This window comes from Tribolium castaneum, chromosome 6 (assembly GCF_031307605.1).
Source record: "Tribolium castaneum strain GA2 chromosome 6, icTriCast1.1, whole genome shotgun sequence".
Lineage (NCBI taxonomy): Eukaryota > Metazoa > Arthropoda > Insecta > Coleoptera > Tenebrionidae > Tribolium > Tribolium castaneum.
This window is the reverse complement of record NC_087399.1, coordinates 766,939-783,907: the sequence shown is the minus strand read 5'-3', so window position 1 is coordinate 783,907 and position 16,969 is coordinate 766,939. Positions and strand designations below refer to the sequence as shown.

At 37.0% G+C, this 16,969-nt stretch overlaps 2 protein-coding genes and 1 long non-coding RNA gene across 7 annotated transcripts in view; 2 read left to right on the top strand and 1 right to left on the bottom strand.

The window, feature by feature from the left end:
• Nucleotides 1-16,969, bottom strand: part of wake (wide awake) — a 73,713-nt gene that overhangs the window by 53,837 nt on the left and 2,907 nt on the right. The gene's annotated exons all lie outside the window — the stretch shown is intronic.
• LOC103314157 (rootletin) lies at nt 162-3,402 on the top strand. Its single transcript, XM_008199300.3, has 2 exons — nt 162-551; nt 597-3,402. The coding sequence occupies exons 1-2, from the start codon at nt 260-262 to the stop codon at nt 3,359-3,361; spliced, it is 3,057 nt and encodes a 1,018-aa protein (XP_008197522.2). The 5' UTR covers nt 162-259; the 3' UTR covers nt 3,362-3,402.
• On the top strand, nt 9,526-12,944 carry LOC107398575 (uncharacterized). Its single transcript, XR_010334681.1, has 3 exons — nt 9,526-10,198; nt 10,245-11,747; nt 12,604-12,944. It is a non-coding gene; the product is annotated as an uncharacterized LOC107398575 (long non-coding RNA).

The following is a 16,969-nucleotide window of genomic DNA, read 5'->3' as shown; positions in this document are numbered from 1 at the left end:
ATCCGTATTGTCAGTATCAAGTCCTTGCGGAACGCCGCTCGCTAATAAATTTCAAACCCGAGCCTAATTATATTAACACTTCAAACACGTGGACAAACAAACGCCATCACTTTTTTCAAAAATTTCGATTTTCTCTGATTAACCTGCTCCATATTTGTTTAAGACATACCGTTGTTCTTATCAGTTGTTATCATTTTATCGATGATAACGCCTCATAATTTCCACCAGCTGCAATATAGTGATGCTTGTGCTCTAAAAGATGGGTCAAAATGAGTCGAAACTCAAGCTGCAACAAATCACCGACTCTCTAGGTCGCATCAGAAAGGACGTACGAAGCGGTAAAATCACGGCAAATGAGGTCGAACACTTCCAAGCGATTTTACATCGATATTCGGACGAAATCGCCGCAAATCCAGGCCGTAAAGCACGCACTAGTGGCGTTTACACAGCCGAACAACTTATCGAAATCACCTCCAAAGAGCTGGACGCCCTCAAACAAGAGGACCAAGGCGCCACCAACTCACTCACACGAACTTCGTCCAAAAAATACAGTAAGTCACTCTCTCACCGACTGGAAAATAACGTTTGGTTTTTAGCCAAAGACAAGGAAAAAGACGTCAAATCAATCATAGCCTCAGTTGAGCAAATCCGCGAGTTGGTGCGAAATGGCCAAGTCCAAGCCCAAGATTTTGACAGTTACCAGGCCCGTCTGGCCGATTATTCGCACAGGCTTAGCTTCATTTCGAAAAAATCCAAAAAAGAGGAAGTCAATTCGGCCCAAAAACTGGCTTCTTTGGCCACCACCGAGTTGTTGCAACTGCAGGAGGAAAAAAATGACAAAGTTGCAACACCACCATCACAACGGTCGACAATGAGGCGCAAAATTGCCAACAGACACAGTCCTGGCAATTTGGAGGACATTGAGACCAAACTGGAAGCTCTGAAGAGTGACGTTAAAGTGGCCGAAACGAACCGGGACAAAACCGTGCTACATTTCTTGTCCAAGTCGATCCAAACCCTAATGACTGACTTGCAAATGATCAAGGTCCAGGACGATATAATCACGGATGAGAGAAAACTACTTTTGGAGAAGAACTTGATTCGTTTGAACCAACAAATCGACAAACTCAAGCGGCAGTTGAACACTGAAAGTAACATCAGTTATTTAGCCGAGTTACAACACAAAGACAAGCGGGAGAAGTTGCTCAAGGACTTGGACGACATCGAAAAGTCTGTTCTGGCAATCAGTCGTAACCTATCGAGTGTCAATTTCGAATCAGAGAAGGAAATTTTTAACAAATACAAAGCCCAACTGAGCACAATCGAGGAACTTAGCCAGGAAATCAGCCTGAAGAAGCGCCAAGTCTCGGACGTGATCCTCAACATTGAGAACAACTTCACCCGCTTGGAGATGGAGGAGCGCTTGAACCAGGCCGAGTTCAAGCACTTCCAGACCCGAATTGACCTTGACAACTTCACCGCAACCTCCGATAGTGACTTGTACAAAAAAAAGCGCCAGTTTTTGGTCCAGTTGCTGGACCACGTCGCTGGAATTATGAACACCGGGGACAAGAAAAACTACGTCTTGTACAACATCGAGAATAATATTAAGGCACTTGACTGGAAAGTGTCCCAAAACGACGAAAAACTGAACCAGGACGAAGAAAAGGACGAGTTTGTGGTTTTGCGCCCCAACTTGCTAAAAGTCTGCCGCGAGATTCCAGCCAGGGGGGAAATGTCCGAGATTTTGGCCGAAGCTAGGGCTATTATTGAGCAAAAGTTGCAAATAATTGCGGGGGCAAGCGCCCAGTTGGTGACAATCAAGGAGGATTTCCTCCAACCGGTCCAAAACACTCGGTCCGTTCTGGAAGACGTGCAGAAGGAAGTCGAGACTTTGCAGCTGCACATCGAAGGTGCGCGCTACACCAGGGAGTCGCAACTTTACAAGGACTTGAAGGAGAAGTTGGAGGGGTGCAAGGAGCGGGTCAGAAATTTGGATCCAAATGCCGACAGTTTGCTCAAGTACATTGACAATGTTTCCCTTCTCTTGGAGAACAATTTGTCGAGTCGTAAAAGCACGACTGAGGATATTCTGGTGGATATTATGTCGGTTAGCACGCGGGTCAATGACTTGGGGGGGAAGCTGCAAGGTGTGACCAACTCGCTCGATTTTGACTCGATCAGGAGTAGTTTATTGGAGCACCAACAGTACCTCAGGAACTTGCACATTTCGCAAAACCGCTCAAGTCTCAATAAATCGCGCGAGGATATTTTGCAACAAATCGAGGCATATTTGCGCAAACTGGACGAGTTGAGGGTGAAAATCGACCGCGGGTCGGAGGAAGAGAGGCGATTTAACCAGAGCTTGCGCAAAGTTAAGGAGAAAGTGAACAGGTACAGCGGTACTTATCGGAACGTCCTGTACAACGCCATTGAGCGCGACTTGGACAAGCATTTGCGGGACGTTGATCGAGTTTTCAAGGACTCTAACCTTGCCCTCAAGGTCAGACGCGACATTGAAAATTGCAAAATGATTCTAGAGCAGAAATCCAGCAAGAATAACAACGTCAAGCGGGTGGAGTTGGCCGAAGTTCGGCAAAATGTCGAAAGCGTGAAGGAGAAGTTGACCAAAATCCAGCCCTTGACTGAGGAGGAACTGGCCCAGCTTGACGCCAGGCTGACTTTATCGCTCCTGGCCCTTGACAACTTCAAGGACGATGATTCCAGTGAACGTGCCCAGTTGTATAAAGAGATAAAGTTTTACGGTGCCAGGATCCAGGAACTTAAGTTGGTCCCCAAACCCCACTCAGTGCTAGTCGAAGACTTGCAACAGAAACAACTGGAGCTACAACAACTCGCTGCCCGAAAAATCGCCCAAATTGAGAACGAACTCGCGGAAGTTAAGCCCGAAATCGCCACTTTTGTGGGTTCCGAGACCAGTCCGAAGTTCCTCGCGCTTGACGAGGCTCTGGTTAAGGCCACAGTGCGTCTGGACGAGTTGGGGATCGAGCAGACGAGTGAGTTGCACCACTTGAAGGTGAAGCTGATGCGCGAGATCCAGGAGCTGGCCGAGGTGTTGGATGAGAGGGTGAAGGAGGCTGAAGAGATTGAAAAGTACGAGAAGGAGGTGCAGGTTATGTTGATTAAGATTGATTCGTTTAATGGGTTTTTCGGGGACGCTGAATACACGTATCTGGATGAGGAGATAATTCGGCTTAAAATCAATCTGGGGAAGTTGAGGGTTAACCAGGATTTGGTGGCTAGGAAGGAGGAGTGTATGAGGGAGATTGATGCGTGTATGAGGAAGTTGGATGAGGCGGCCAAGACGAGAAGTGATGCTTTTGAGGGGACGTTGGTTTAATTTATTGTAAATGTTTTAAATAAAGTTATTATTAATTGAAACTTTTTTTTGATCTTTTTACGCGTCATTATTACGTTTTATCAATATTTTTTTAAATTATTTATCATTTTTGTTTTTAATTTTAAACTAAAATAATGCTTTACATTTTTTGCACGAACTTGTAAATTTTCAAAAGAAGAAAAACACTAATAAGTTGAAACATGACATTTTGAATAATAAACCAATACACTAAGAGACTAAAAAACTAAAAAAAATAAAAATTGGTATACAAAAAAAATAAAAAATAATGATAAATTCAAAAACTTTAGAACTGCAAAGTAAAAACATTAAGAAAATGTAAGGTTGAAATTATAAGACAGTGAAACAACGAACAACTGAAAAATTTAAGAAATAAATTGAAATATGGGAAATTAAGAAACTAAAAAGCTGAAATACTGAGAATAAACATAAAAACTGTGTGACTGAAACACTAAGAAACTATGAGATTGAAAGACCGGAAGCCTGAGAACATAAAAAAATACGAAGTTTGTTAAAAGTTGAATAACTTGAAAAAGTTAAATGGAACACACAATTTTTTGTTTTCGCTTCTCAAAGATCAGTAAATTGTTTAAATAAAACACAACTCATAAATTTCAAATGCCCAAGTTAATAACTAAAAAGAATGAAGATTTTTGACCTAATTTGGTACATTTTTGAGTTTTGTGAGAGAATCTTGCGAAACAATTGAGTTTTTGCTGAAAAATTTGCGAAATGTTTAAGTTTGAACACGAACTAATTGCAAGAACCAATTTTTATCAAAAACAAATCAATCCACAATTTATCCACGATTTTTGAACCCAAGTGTTATAGAAAACGTGATATTTTCTTAGAAAACTGCGAAATTCCAGATGGTTTGGCCGACATTTACAAAATAATCAAACAACAGTTTTTTGCTCAGTTTTAATCGCCTTATGATTCGTCCGCTTTACAGTTGGGAGTGCAGTTCCCCACCCTTAGCCAATGACAAACGCTTCAATCGTCTTGCAATTTTTTGTGCAACTAATAAACAAGTAGGAGGTGATTTTTATATTTTTATTGGTCAATTACTCATTCGTAGAACAAATGAGACAACAGTCGAACCAGTTATAGGGCTGGTCTTTCTCACAGAACGGGATTTCGCCTTAGGTGCGAATAAAATGGTCGAGTCTGTCTAATTTTTAAAATAATTTTAATTTTTTTGACAAAAACACAGTTTTAAATTTATTACACAAAAACTAAGAATTCTAAAAAAGTAGGACTTTTGCACAACTAATTAAAATCTACACTGTCGGTTTGGAAAAATTAATAATTACAATTAAATAATTAAAATAAATAAATTTTTAAAATCAAAATTAACAATTGGCAAACACTGCAATTTTGACACTTCTATGTAATTTTTTTTATTCCAAAATTTTTATAAGATACAAAACTTTTAAAATTAAAAAATAATTTAATACAGAATTAGAGTGCATATTTTCAAAAACTAAAAGTTCAAACATTGATAAAACAACTTTAACTCTGAAAAACATAAACAAAAAGACTAAAAAATATTGAGACTAAAATTTTTTAAAATAAATTTTTAGAATCAAAATTATTAATTGGCGAACACTGCAATTTTGACACCTCTACGTAAATTATTTTTATTCCAAAATTTTTAAAAGTTACAAAAATTGTTTATAATTAAAAAATAATTTAATATAGAATTAGAGTGCATATTTTCAAAAACTGAAAGTTGAAACATTGACAAAAAACCAAAAAATATTGAGTCTGAAAAGAAAAAATTGCGAAACTGAAACTAGATACGATTTAAGTGGATTAAAGTAATCGCTGTGTAGGGGAAAATCCGGTCAGTGATTGCCTAAAGTTTCCTTTGGCTCGTTAACTAAACTTTGCCACAACCATTTCACTCGATCGCTACTGATTTGTGCATATCTGTGCAAATTTAATTTAATTTTTGTGCGATAAAGTTACGGTCTTTTGCCGACTTAACAAGAAGTTGGCTTGGGAGTGCTTTGAAACGGCTTGAAACTTATGCATTCTCAAGCGAAACTTTCATAATTAAACACACTCGAAAACAAACTGGAAGAATATTTGTAACATCGATTTTAATGGCATGGCGGCTCAAAGGTCACATTTCTAACGATTGGCTGATGCATTATTCAGCAACTTCACCAGCTATATTAACTTGGAGGATTATTCAGACGAGTGGCTTATAAATTTTGGAGTAAGAATATCAAAGAGTAGAAAATAAAACACCAGTGAAACAAAAAAGAAAAGGTGAGATTTGAAACATTGTGATCGGGACAGGTAATTATCTCGCCCCCCAAGACACTTTTTGCCATTCTTCCAAGTTAATTACCTCAAGATTGATTACAAAGCCGAGGTTTTAGTGAAATTCTTTGAAAGTCGTTTTCGAAATTCCGGCGAGTTTCTGTGAAATAATGCGGTTTTAAAGGTCACTTATCCTCGTGTCGTTTTTCCGGGATATTGACCGGTTTGCTCGTCGTAAAAGCTGTTTACTTTAAGCTTGATGTCGGGAATTATACGGTGACAATGTGCTCAAATTGTTGCAAGAGGAGACTGTAATTGGTAATAATATAGTCGGGGGTTAATTAGTGTATGAATATGCCGTTTGTTTGCTTTCTGGTGATAATCCCGGCCAACAAAAGACTTCATTTGGATGGGGAAATACAAATTACTAGATCTGATACTGGTTTAATTGGGTCACGTCCGGAATCCCGGAACGATCATGGAGACTACCAGAACTAACATTCAATGTTGCATAACTTTGTTAAACTGCGATTAATATGGGGCCAAAAACAGGGCAAATATTCAGTCAAAAACTGAATAATAAAATTATACACACTTCTAACTCCGGCTTGATACAGTAAATTAATAAAGAGCTCCTCAGACTCAAATTTCCCAAAGTTAAGGAACAGGAAGCTTGGCGATTGAATTAAACAAATTTAACTAAATTTATTAATTTTCTTGCCTAAGTACGACAAATAACTATCGATTTGTATGATAAGATAATCCCTAAAGTGGCACACGTTGTTTCGTGCACTCGGTATTTCCAGACTTTTCAAATATTGCAAATGCTCCAAAAGATCGTCTCTTATCAAATCGTAGTCTTCCCTCGTGTTGTTTGCCTGGATTTGGGACCCTAACTTGTTAACACTTGCACTAATGGACGTTATATCCACGAAAACATCACCACTTGTGCTGTTTCTAGTCGTCACATTTTGCTCCAAAGAAGTGGACACATCCTCAATTAATTGTGCCAACGCTTGATCACCACTTAATTCTCTCGCTTCAGTCTTGTATTTTTGCAACGCTTTGTGGAAACTTTTGTAAATGTGGCTGTTTTCACTGTAGGACAAGCGGGAAATTTGGGTTTGAATTTTGCCAACGGCTTCTCTAATTTGGTTTAGTTTGTCGTTAGTTTCCTTCACTGGGATTTTTTCGGCAAAAGGATCAATTTTCTCGAGTTCGATTTGTTGTTCTAACACTTTAAGTCTTTGCTCTAGCTTCACTTTCAGTTGGGACAGTTGCTCAAAAACACTCACAAGTTCGTCCAAGTTGCAGTTAAGTGTGAACGAATTTTCGAATCTGTTGTAACGTTCAACAACGTCAGTGACCAAGTTAGGGTTCGTAACACTTAGGGCCACTAAAGTGTTGTCAATGTTGTACAAGAGATAGTTTTTACGTTTCGTCACTTTCTCGCTAACTTCAGGAATTTCCCCAACTTTGTTTCGCAGTTCAGTTAGTGTTTTGTTGTCGTTCAAGTTGTAGTGTTTTTCCTCGGCTTGCTTCAACTGTTGTTCAATTTCACGTTCACTCAGAGCACTCTCAACACATGTCACAACGTCCAGGAGTTCGTTCTTGCGAACGCCAATATCGTCGTCAACACCGTCGATAAAACTGATCCGTTTCTTGTACTTGCTGATCACTTCCTTGTCCAGCTCGAAGTTCTGGTTAAGTAAATTGTCACCGATCGTTTTGATGTTTTTTTCAATGTCGGCGAGGGTTTGCATCGATTTTGCCTTAAGTCGGGGTTCGATCGTTTTCAGAGAGCCTTCCAAGGTGGCGAGGTCTTGCAAGGCCCCAATTATGGCCTTCTCGACTTTTCGGATTTTGGAAGCCCGTAGGTTTTTGCCTAAGATGTACTTGAGTTCTTTGACGTAGTCGAGGAGAATTTCATGCGATCGGTCGATTTCTCGAGCCGAAAGTTCGTCGTTTCGAATTTTTTCGGCGATTTCACACACGTTGGTTTTGATCGATTTGAGGCGACGGGTTGACTGGCTTTGGCCCATTTTTAATGTAAATCACAAGACACACCTTGTAGAAATTGTGGACTGGAAGGCGATGTTGCAACTGCATTGATAATATCACAGACACTCCGAAATAAAATGAGCGATAAGATAAGTCCAGAGTTTATTTGGTTTATTGATAAAGTTCCTCTAGACTCTAAACATACATTTTTATTTGACTTTCACATTGTGCGATTTTCTTGAAACACTCGTCTCTCATTGTGAGCAATTTTTCGCCCACTTCTAGTCGAACTAAATCAGTTTTAAGTCTCTTGAGCACCTCTTCCACATACTGGCTGCTGGTCTCTCTAACACTGCTAAGTTCCTCAACCGCTTCTTCGATACTCTTCAACTCGTTCACTTCTGACACAGTCTTGTCCAAATCGCTTTGCAAAAAAATTATTTCCTTCAACAATTCGGTTCTTGTTTCGCTATCGTCACACTTGAGCTCCTCCAAAGCTTGACTATTTTCAACCAAACTCTCCATCAACTCGAAATACTCATCACTCGTTTCCACGTCCATGAAAACGCGAACCCTTGCCCTTAACTTGACAACATTGTCTTTAATTTCCGCCAATGAGCTTGTGTTGGTCAAAAGTTTGAGAATTTTCCGTCGGAGAGTTAGCTTTTTACTGGAAATTTCGTCACAAACGTCGGAAATATCCCCCAGTTCGGTTTTTAAATCAACTAAGACTTTGGCAAATTTCTCCTCGAGTTTTCGAATTTTTTGGTACATTTTCACTTCGGTGTGTTTTTCCTCAAGCTTGGCCATCGCGCCGGAAATTGAGGCTTTTCTCTCGATTATTTCCTCACTGATGTTGTCGATCGACGCCAATTTGTTGATCATTTCTTTCAAATTTTTCGTCAAGTCTTGGCAATTTTTCGCGTCCAAGTTTTCAAAATATTGGTTTATTGTGGCCTCTAGCTCGTCCAGTTGTTTGAAATAGTGGTCCGAATTGTTGGTCTTGATCACGTGTTTCTTGTTTTTGATTAGTTTCTGAAACGTGTGGAAAAATTCTTTCTCTAAGTCGTTTTTTCGTCGCTCATTTTCCGCGTCTTTAATGTCTATTTTGTGTAATTCTTTGATTAGTTCTTCAATTTTCGCACTAATTTTATTCAGTTTTTCCAAATCTGCACTCGCTTCAGCTAAAGACAGTTTTACGTCTTCTAAATTAGCTTCAATTTCGTTTAACTGTTTCACTTCGTCTTCATTTTCCTGATGATCGATGGTTTCAATAGAAATTGGTTGTTTACTGTCTTCACTTTCTGATGGTTGCGGTTTTTCAAGTGAACTCAAGTCCAGGTTTTTTACAGACGGACGCTTCAAACTGAAAAGTGATTTTTTTCGTTTTGGTTTTTGGACTACTAGGGTTCCTTGTTTTGAAATTAAAGCCCCCATTGTGCACTAAAATTAGGTTTGAAACAATCATCAAGTTTAGAATTTTGTCTGACTTACTATTTCGTGACTATTTCTCGCACTAACTTACAAAATAAAAGGCAAACTAAGATAAGAGATAGTGCGTCAGATAGCAGATCGATTAATCATCTAATTGGAAAGAATTTTGCATTTGTAAACTCTCAGAAATTATGTTCCTTAACTTTTTATTTGTTAATGTGAGAGGAGCAAGTCGGAGCCAATTCGCTTGATTTATCTTTATGTCTGAATGGGAATTTTTATTTTTCATAGTGATTCGCTCCACTTTTGCTGAAATTGTGCCACAGTCCCGCTTTTTGCCAACTTTCCCATTTTTGGTTGTCACACTGCGTTATAATCTAATCTACTCGGGTCACATGACAGAATTGGTTCGATACTTTTAGGGAAAATTTATTTAAAATAACAAACAAAAATTGTCGAATCTCATTTATATGCATGTAAAACCAAAGAGAGCACAAATTACATTTAAAACTAATTAAAAGCGAAATGAAATTCCGTTTATTTTGGATTTCTTTTAATTAGCGATGCGCTCATTTTTCGCGTAGTAATGCTGGTGTTTTTTCCGTTCGTTTTGTTGCACCTTCTCCTCCAGCTTCTTGAGACAATCATTGATTTTTTTCAGTGTTTCGGTGTTGTTATCTCCGGACTCGTTCACTTGGGTCCATATGCCATGAAGGGAATTTCTCGTGTTATGATAAGAGAAGTCTGATTTACCCCCTGTCAGTTCTCGCGTCTGCTTTTCACACATTTGGAGGATTTTTCCAATTTTCTCGCCCATTTTCCAAACACAGCCAACTTCCAACACTCAAATAATCGTTCCATCGATAAAACGTGATAAGATATTTTTACTTCTCCCAATTGACAACTTCATACTCTTCATAATGTAAACAAAAAGTCTTAAATTAGCCCAACAAAGCCGTGTAGGCGGCGTTTCAGTTGTCAGAGCTAATTTTAAAACCCGACCAAAGTCAGTAAACAGAAAGAATCGTCAATTTTTGATAACTTTCACCAGAGTTCAAGTACAAAGTCGACAATGACATAACCTTTGCTCAAAGATTCAACATGTGGTGACTGGTAAGTGCGAAAACTATGTGAAAAAATTGCGATGGGTGTTTTCCAGTGATGGGTTGTCGAAACTCGAAACCTGACTCCGATGTTGTGATCATTTTTCATGAAGCGAACAAAGTTGTGATTAAGGACAGGCGGAAAAAGGGGAGAAAACACTCCATCGTGCTTTTTCTTCCGGTTATTGTCGTCACTGATGAGTACAACACACAGAGGGTTATTTACACGCCCGAAGAACAGGAACAGGACATGAAAAAATACATTTTTGAGACTAGGAGATTCTAAGGCTTGATATTCGTTATTGTAACTCGTAATTGTGATGAACGCTAGTGTTTATTATTTAAAAATTCTAGGTTTATGTGTAAATAAATAAGTAAGTAAATAATCAGAATATTCAATAGACTACGGAGGACTATGAGTTAGGAGACGAAACGCGGGATTTTCTGAGCCCAAAAAAATAAAGTAGAGCCAAATCGTTTTAAATTAATTCAAATTCAAAAAATTTATTAATTACTTGGAAAAAATGCAGAAATGTTGAGCTTTGCACTCTTAACACACTGATGACTGAGAAATTAAAAAAATATATATTTAAAATTTGCGCTTCGTCTCGTATTTTTCAAGACGCAGCGAATACGATTAAAGATACAAAAAAAAGTTTAGAAGAAAGTTGTAGAGTATTAAATTTCCTTTAAAAAAGTCAGCAAAACTATATCTTTATCTTCAATGGTTTAGGCCCTAAGGACATTCAAATACGCTCAAGCGTCGGATTCGTTTCATTTTATTGACGGTCAAGTAACGCAAAGTTAATTTATACCTAAACCGTTGAAGATAGAAATATGGTCTCGCGGACTTTTTTGTAGGAAATTTAATTCTCTACAACTTTTTTCTTAACATTTTTCTTGTATCTGTAACCGTATTTGCAGCGTTTTGAAAAATATAGGCGAGTGTAAATCGGAGAAAGATTGAAATTTTTTAAATAGTTTATTAACATTTTTGCAATATGTTTATGACTTACTATTGAGAATTTAGTGCTTTAACTGTCTGTATTTTTTTGTTTGCCTTGTGCTTACAGTTATACCAACACAACATTTTTTTTCAATTTATTGCTCTAAAAATTTAGACGGTAATGAACATCTGCGCTCTTTGGTAATCCAAAGACATGAATATTTCATTTGTATCCTAAGTTTTAGATATCAGTAGTTTAGTTAAAGCAAATCCGTAAAAAATTTCGAGGAAATTGGGGTGAAGCTAACTCATGTTTAATATCGGAATCAATCTTGGTCCCAGAAACAACAATAACGTCCGAAGGAGGTCAAGAGTTGTTTTTCTTTACAGTTGACAATGACATATACCTGCCTGACATTGCCATAGAAGCCCTCCTCTCGGGAAATCATGACTAATGGAAAGTGCAAACGTCCGTTTCTTATTTATAATCGCTTCCCGCACTGATTTCAGCTCCGGAAACTTTCAAACCTCATTCCGATCGCCTTTTATCCACTTCAATCTGAATAAAAGTAAAACGCCAGCTTTGGTGGTGCGAATTTATTTGTGTAAGCAGGTAATTAGTGTTTTCCGCCTTTGATTAACTCCCGGGATGATGTAAATTGCACTTTACCTTGGGTGGCGTTTTACCCAATTACCTCGACTTCATAACTAATGTAAACTGCAAGACGTGACCTTTTGGCGAGAAAATGCGAGTCTGGAAATGGATGTGCGGAAAGTAGCGCTTATGTGGGAAATTTTGAGAAATGGCGTGTTTAGAGGAGAGTTATTTGCGGGTTTGATGAAAGTGGATGTTTTTTCATTTAGGCGTTGGGTTGACAACAAAAATGTGCTTCCATTGTTGGAGAAAATAATCTTGTGATTTGTTGCTAATTTGAATTTTCACTTTCCAGACTGGCGGCTGATAAGCAAGCCCTCTCTCTGGTTTATTTCCATTCCCAGCCGAAACAATGTCAGATAATCCAACCCGTCCAATTTTTTGCTGATTTTCGTATTCTGCTCAAGTGCGAAATTAAAAACAGGGCTTTACGAGGCACTAAACCGAATTTAATAATCGCCACGATCTGCTTTTAATCTCAATGTAAAACATCAGTTGGAGTCAATCAAATTTTATAGATCAATAAAGTCGCATTTTGTAATGAGGAGCTATTTCGGGGGCAGCATTCGATTACGCCGAGAGGGTCTCATCATCGATTGGGATGTTTGTATGATTAACTATCGATTTGGAATTAGGCACGAAATCCAAACTTTGCGAATTTTAATTAAGCCCCGACAACTATTCGGTTCGATTCCGGTTGATTACGGAAGGGTTTATTAATATTTATAAGGGTGGTAATCTTTTGCACGGCCGCCTGAACAATTACGAAAATAACGACTCACTTGCCACTTGTCTTTCACAAAATGTCTTCCAGCAAACAACTCGACGAGCAAATTTCATTAAACTAACACAAATATCGTTTGAGCTGAGCGGGGAAAAAACTCGCCTGGGACGCGACAGAAATTTTCAAGAAATTGGCACGGAAAATAATTATTGGCGAGTTAAAGAAAAAACGTTTTTCAAGCCACCCTTCTCCAAATCTATATAAACGGACGTAAAGTAAATCCGGCTGGGAGCCCAACTGTTCTTTTCCTCCCCGAGAGACTCAAGAAATGCGATAGGACTGAAAGAATTGTTCGATCTGTTGTAAATGTTTAAATAGCTCATTGTGGTTTGAATGAATCAAAACCGATTAAAATTTAACCCAATCTAAAATTAGTTTTTTTCAATAATAAATACAACTGCGGATTGTGTCGGAATAATCCGGGAATATTATACAAGGACCGTGTTTTTAATATTCATGAAGTTCTGAAAGCTTTCTTCCAGTTTACATGTTCCATAAGCCGATCCTTATACAACTGCACAGACTTGAGGAGCTTAAATTGGCATGTGAAGGAGTTAAAACGCCAGTCGGCAAAAATTAATTACAAAAAAAATCCTCTGGCTCTTGCCGTTTCGCAAATTGCTTACGAATATGCGCCACCACCACAAATTTTATTATTACGATACGTTTCAGAAACTTGTCCAAGTTTGCAGACTTTGGAACCACATGAATATATCGGAGTTTGACAAGTTTTGGGGTGAGCGAAGGGCTTACAGATCAATTAACTCCGAGGAGCAGAGTTTAAAATTTAGTCAAAAAAAACTAGCAGTGCGATTGAATCGCGAGAATCTTGATTATTCTCCTTTGATAATTACATTTTGCGCGGTTGAAATTTAATAAAGCTCGTCTTCCGTCTGCGAGGAACGAACGTGTGTTGCTTAAGCCGGAATTATTCACTACGTTAAGTTTAAATTTATATTAATTGCTTCATGCGTTGGGAGGAGAATCGGGGATATTTGCATCCACTGAAAGGTTTAATGGAATTTTCAGACGAGGGATTTATCCAAGACTCGACGGATTACGGGCGAAAAACAGCCAAGGTCGCGCTTTAATTAAACCTCAACACTTGTAACATATTTCCTGATTTACAAACTACATCAATGAGACACAGAGGAACAATATTTTTGTTAATGCACCTTTAGGTGGAGAATGAAAGGCAACAGAAGAAAATTACAAAGCGACGTTAACTGGACCTTTTGTAATGGAATAAATAAAACACCCAAAGGAACACTTCTAATTTACAATTGTGAGTTAAGTCTTTAGCGTTTAATTAGTTGCTTTTACGCCCCTGAGAACGCTGTTAACGCAATTTGCGTTTTTCGAGAGTGTAACAACTAAAATTGACCTCGTTTATAAAAAAATTGGTAATTATTTATCCCAGAACCCTCAATTTATTTTTAATCAACCGTCCGCACTCAACGTCAATCAATTAGCTTCAAGTGCCAAATATTGGCAATAACTTTTCCGAATCAAGTCGGATTTAAACTTTTTATTTTACCTCAAATTACGAGTCAGGAATTGTCACCGCCAAGGGCATTGTATTCGGTGCAACAATGGCCCTAGAGAGGATAATACAGACGCATTCTCCAGCTTAAATCATTTCTAATTGTTCACAGACAAGGCATCTTCACCATAATTTACAACTTTTCAGGTGTTGGCCCAATTCCCTATTCACTGAACGCAAATCGAACCCCAATCACTAAATTTACAAATGGTCTAAACAATTTTTGAACTAATTTGTGCAAATTACAGCAATTTCAGTTCGTAATGTTAATTTAATTATAAAATGTTGTGTTAAAATATCTTCAAAAGACGCTCTCATTAGCTGGGGCCTCATGGCCCAGTGGTAAGAGCGCTGCTTTCAACGTGGGGAGTCGGGGGTTCGAACCCGGATCAGGTCTAAAAATTTTTCTGAGAAAAAAAAATTTAAAAATAATTAAAATATGAAACAAACTGAAGGGATTATAGGAACGCGTAAATAGACGTAAACGTAAGGTGCTTAAGCGACATAAATAAGAAAATAATGCAGAAGGTAGGTACATAAAGGCGCTAAATTGTAAACTTAAATAAAGGGATAAGTACACGTGTATTCAACGGTAAATATAAAGGAAAGGACGTAAACGTAGCGTAAACATAACTTGGAACGTAAACGTGAGCCGTAGATACCCAATAAACACACATACGTATATTCAACGTTTGTATGACGTTGGATTAGTTGAAATGTCGTTACTAGTTGAAAATTTAACGGTTTAAAATTAGTTGAAAAAAGTACGTTAAGAAATTCAACGTCTATAAAACGTTACTTTTTCTTAGATATTATGTGTTTGTCTAGATCAACGTAAACTAAAAAATGCACTTTAACTTTAAATATTACGTGTTTTATAAGATCGAATAATAAAAAACGCTCACAAATATTTAACGTATAGAAAACGTAAAAATTCATATCTAAATCTTATATTTTGGATGATACGTAACTTTACATACAATTTTTTATTTTTTTTCACGTTGATTTAAAGTCGTTTAAATTACAAGCAACGTTAAAACACGTAGATTTTTGTATTAAGTTAGTGTTGAGTATGTAATAATAATGCTCATTTATTAATTTAATAAATTATTTAAAATTAAACTCATTAATAAAAGTCTATAACATAAAGGTACTCAAAAGACAATTACATATATGAAACAGTTTATTATACTTTATTAATAACTTTATATTGTAAATGCAACGTTACTTTTACGTTGCTTTTATTACCAACGAGCATATATGGAATAGTCCACATATTGTGGAATAGTCGGTTAGTAAGGGTAGCGCGAGTGTACGCGTTTGCGTGGTGATTAAAGAAAAATTTGCCATTTTGTGTGTCTGATGGCCGACTTCTCTGTACATATTGCTATGCTTTTCATTTCTGTGTGTGATTATTGTTAAATGTAGGTAAGTACAATTACAGTTAACACATTTAAGTGTCCCATTACACTTTTTTATATTGTCGTATTGTGTGGCGCAAGTTAACATACTGCATGTTATTAAGAGAACTGAATTGCTACAAAAGTTGTAATTGGAGTTAATCATAACAATATCTAGTGGTATTCGTATACCTACTACTTATTTACGTACGCTATTTTTTTTTCTTTTTATGCAAAAAGTTGTAGAACAAAGTTTTCCTAATAACCTTGACTCGGTAGTTCCTACGTTAAAAATATATCTAATTTCAACGTTTACCTACTCGATCGATTATTTACTACACGTGGTTTTTGTTTTAGACATCTTACTCTTACTGCCGCCTAGGTAAAATAACTAATAACAAAAGTGAAACTAAAATTGTATTATTATTTTTTAAATACTGAAAATGTTAAAAAATCAAATTGTGGGGAAGCGACAGCTTCAACGTAGAGCTAAAAAAAAATTCAATCTTTTAAAACAATCTCTTTTAACAGCACCATGTATTGATAATAATTGCTTAAATAGATGTGTTGACAACAATTCCTCAAATGCAAGTTTTGTAGTTGAAACCAACGATAGCAGCTTTAGGAGGTTCGGATCCGGAATCCCTTACTAGACGAATAATGCGCTTCTTGATAGCTAATCAGCTTGGAGTGCTATATAATTGGAGAGGCAAAGATAAACTGGCCTTTAAGGATACAAAACTAATGGAAATTATATATGGTAAGTTACTGAATTATTTTGTTATCAAATACATTTTTAAAGTCGTCATTTATATTTCAAAGATGCTGGCAAGATTAACTTCCAACAGACTGACAAGAATGACGCCAGAATCGAAAAAACCGTCAAGGAATGGTTGAAATTTTCGAAAAGTAGACTAAACAAGAAAAAATCATAAAAATATGTTTTCTTTGATTTACAGAATGATTTGTTTTTATTTTTCACTGTTTTTTATGATCGCTTGATTTAATGTTCATTTTTTCTAATAAAGTGTTATGAAATAAAGGTTTTTTTACCGATTTTTAAAAATAAAAAATGCGAAATACGTAAACTTAACGTAAAATTTATATCGTCGTAATCACGTAGAAATTAATAATTTTTATACGTTATTTTATTAGTTTATTTATAGGTATTTCAAACGTGATGTGGTAACATTTATGTAACGTTGATTGTTACGTTAAGTTAACGTTTCTAAGACTGGTTTTACACAACGTTTTTTCGAGCGACATGTCAACTATGTTTTCAACGTCGTTCGATAACTTCAAATCAACCTATGGTTACCCTATGTTTTTTAACGTTTTTTCTACGTGTATGTGTTTATTGGGTAACTTTCCTCTTTAATAAAAAAATTTTGGAGCCAAATAACTCGACAAAGAAACTACTGTTAGCAAATTTTTACGTAAACATGTAATTTTC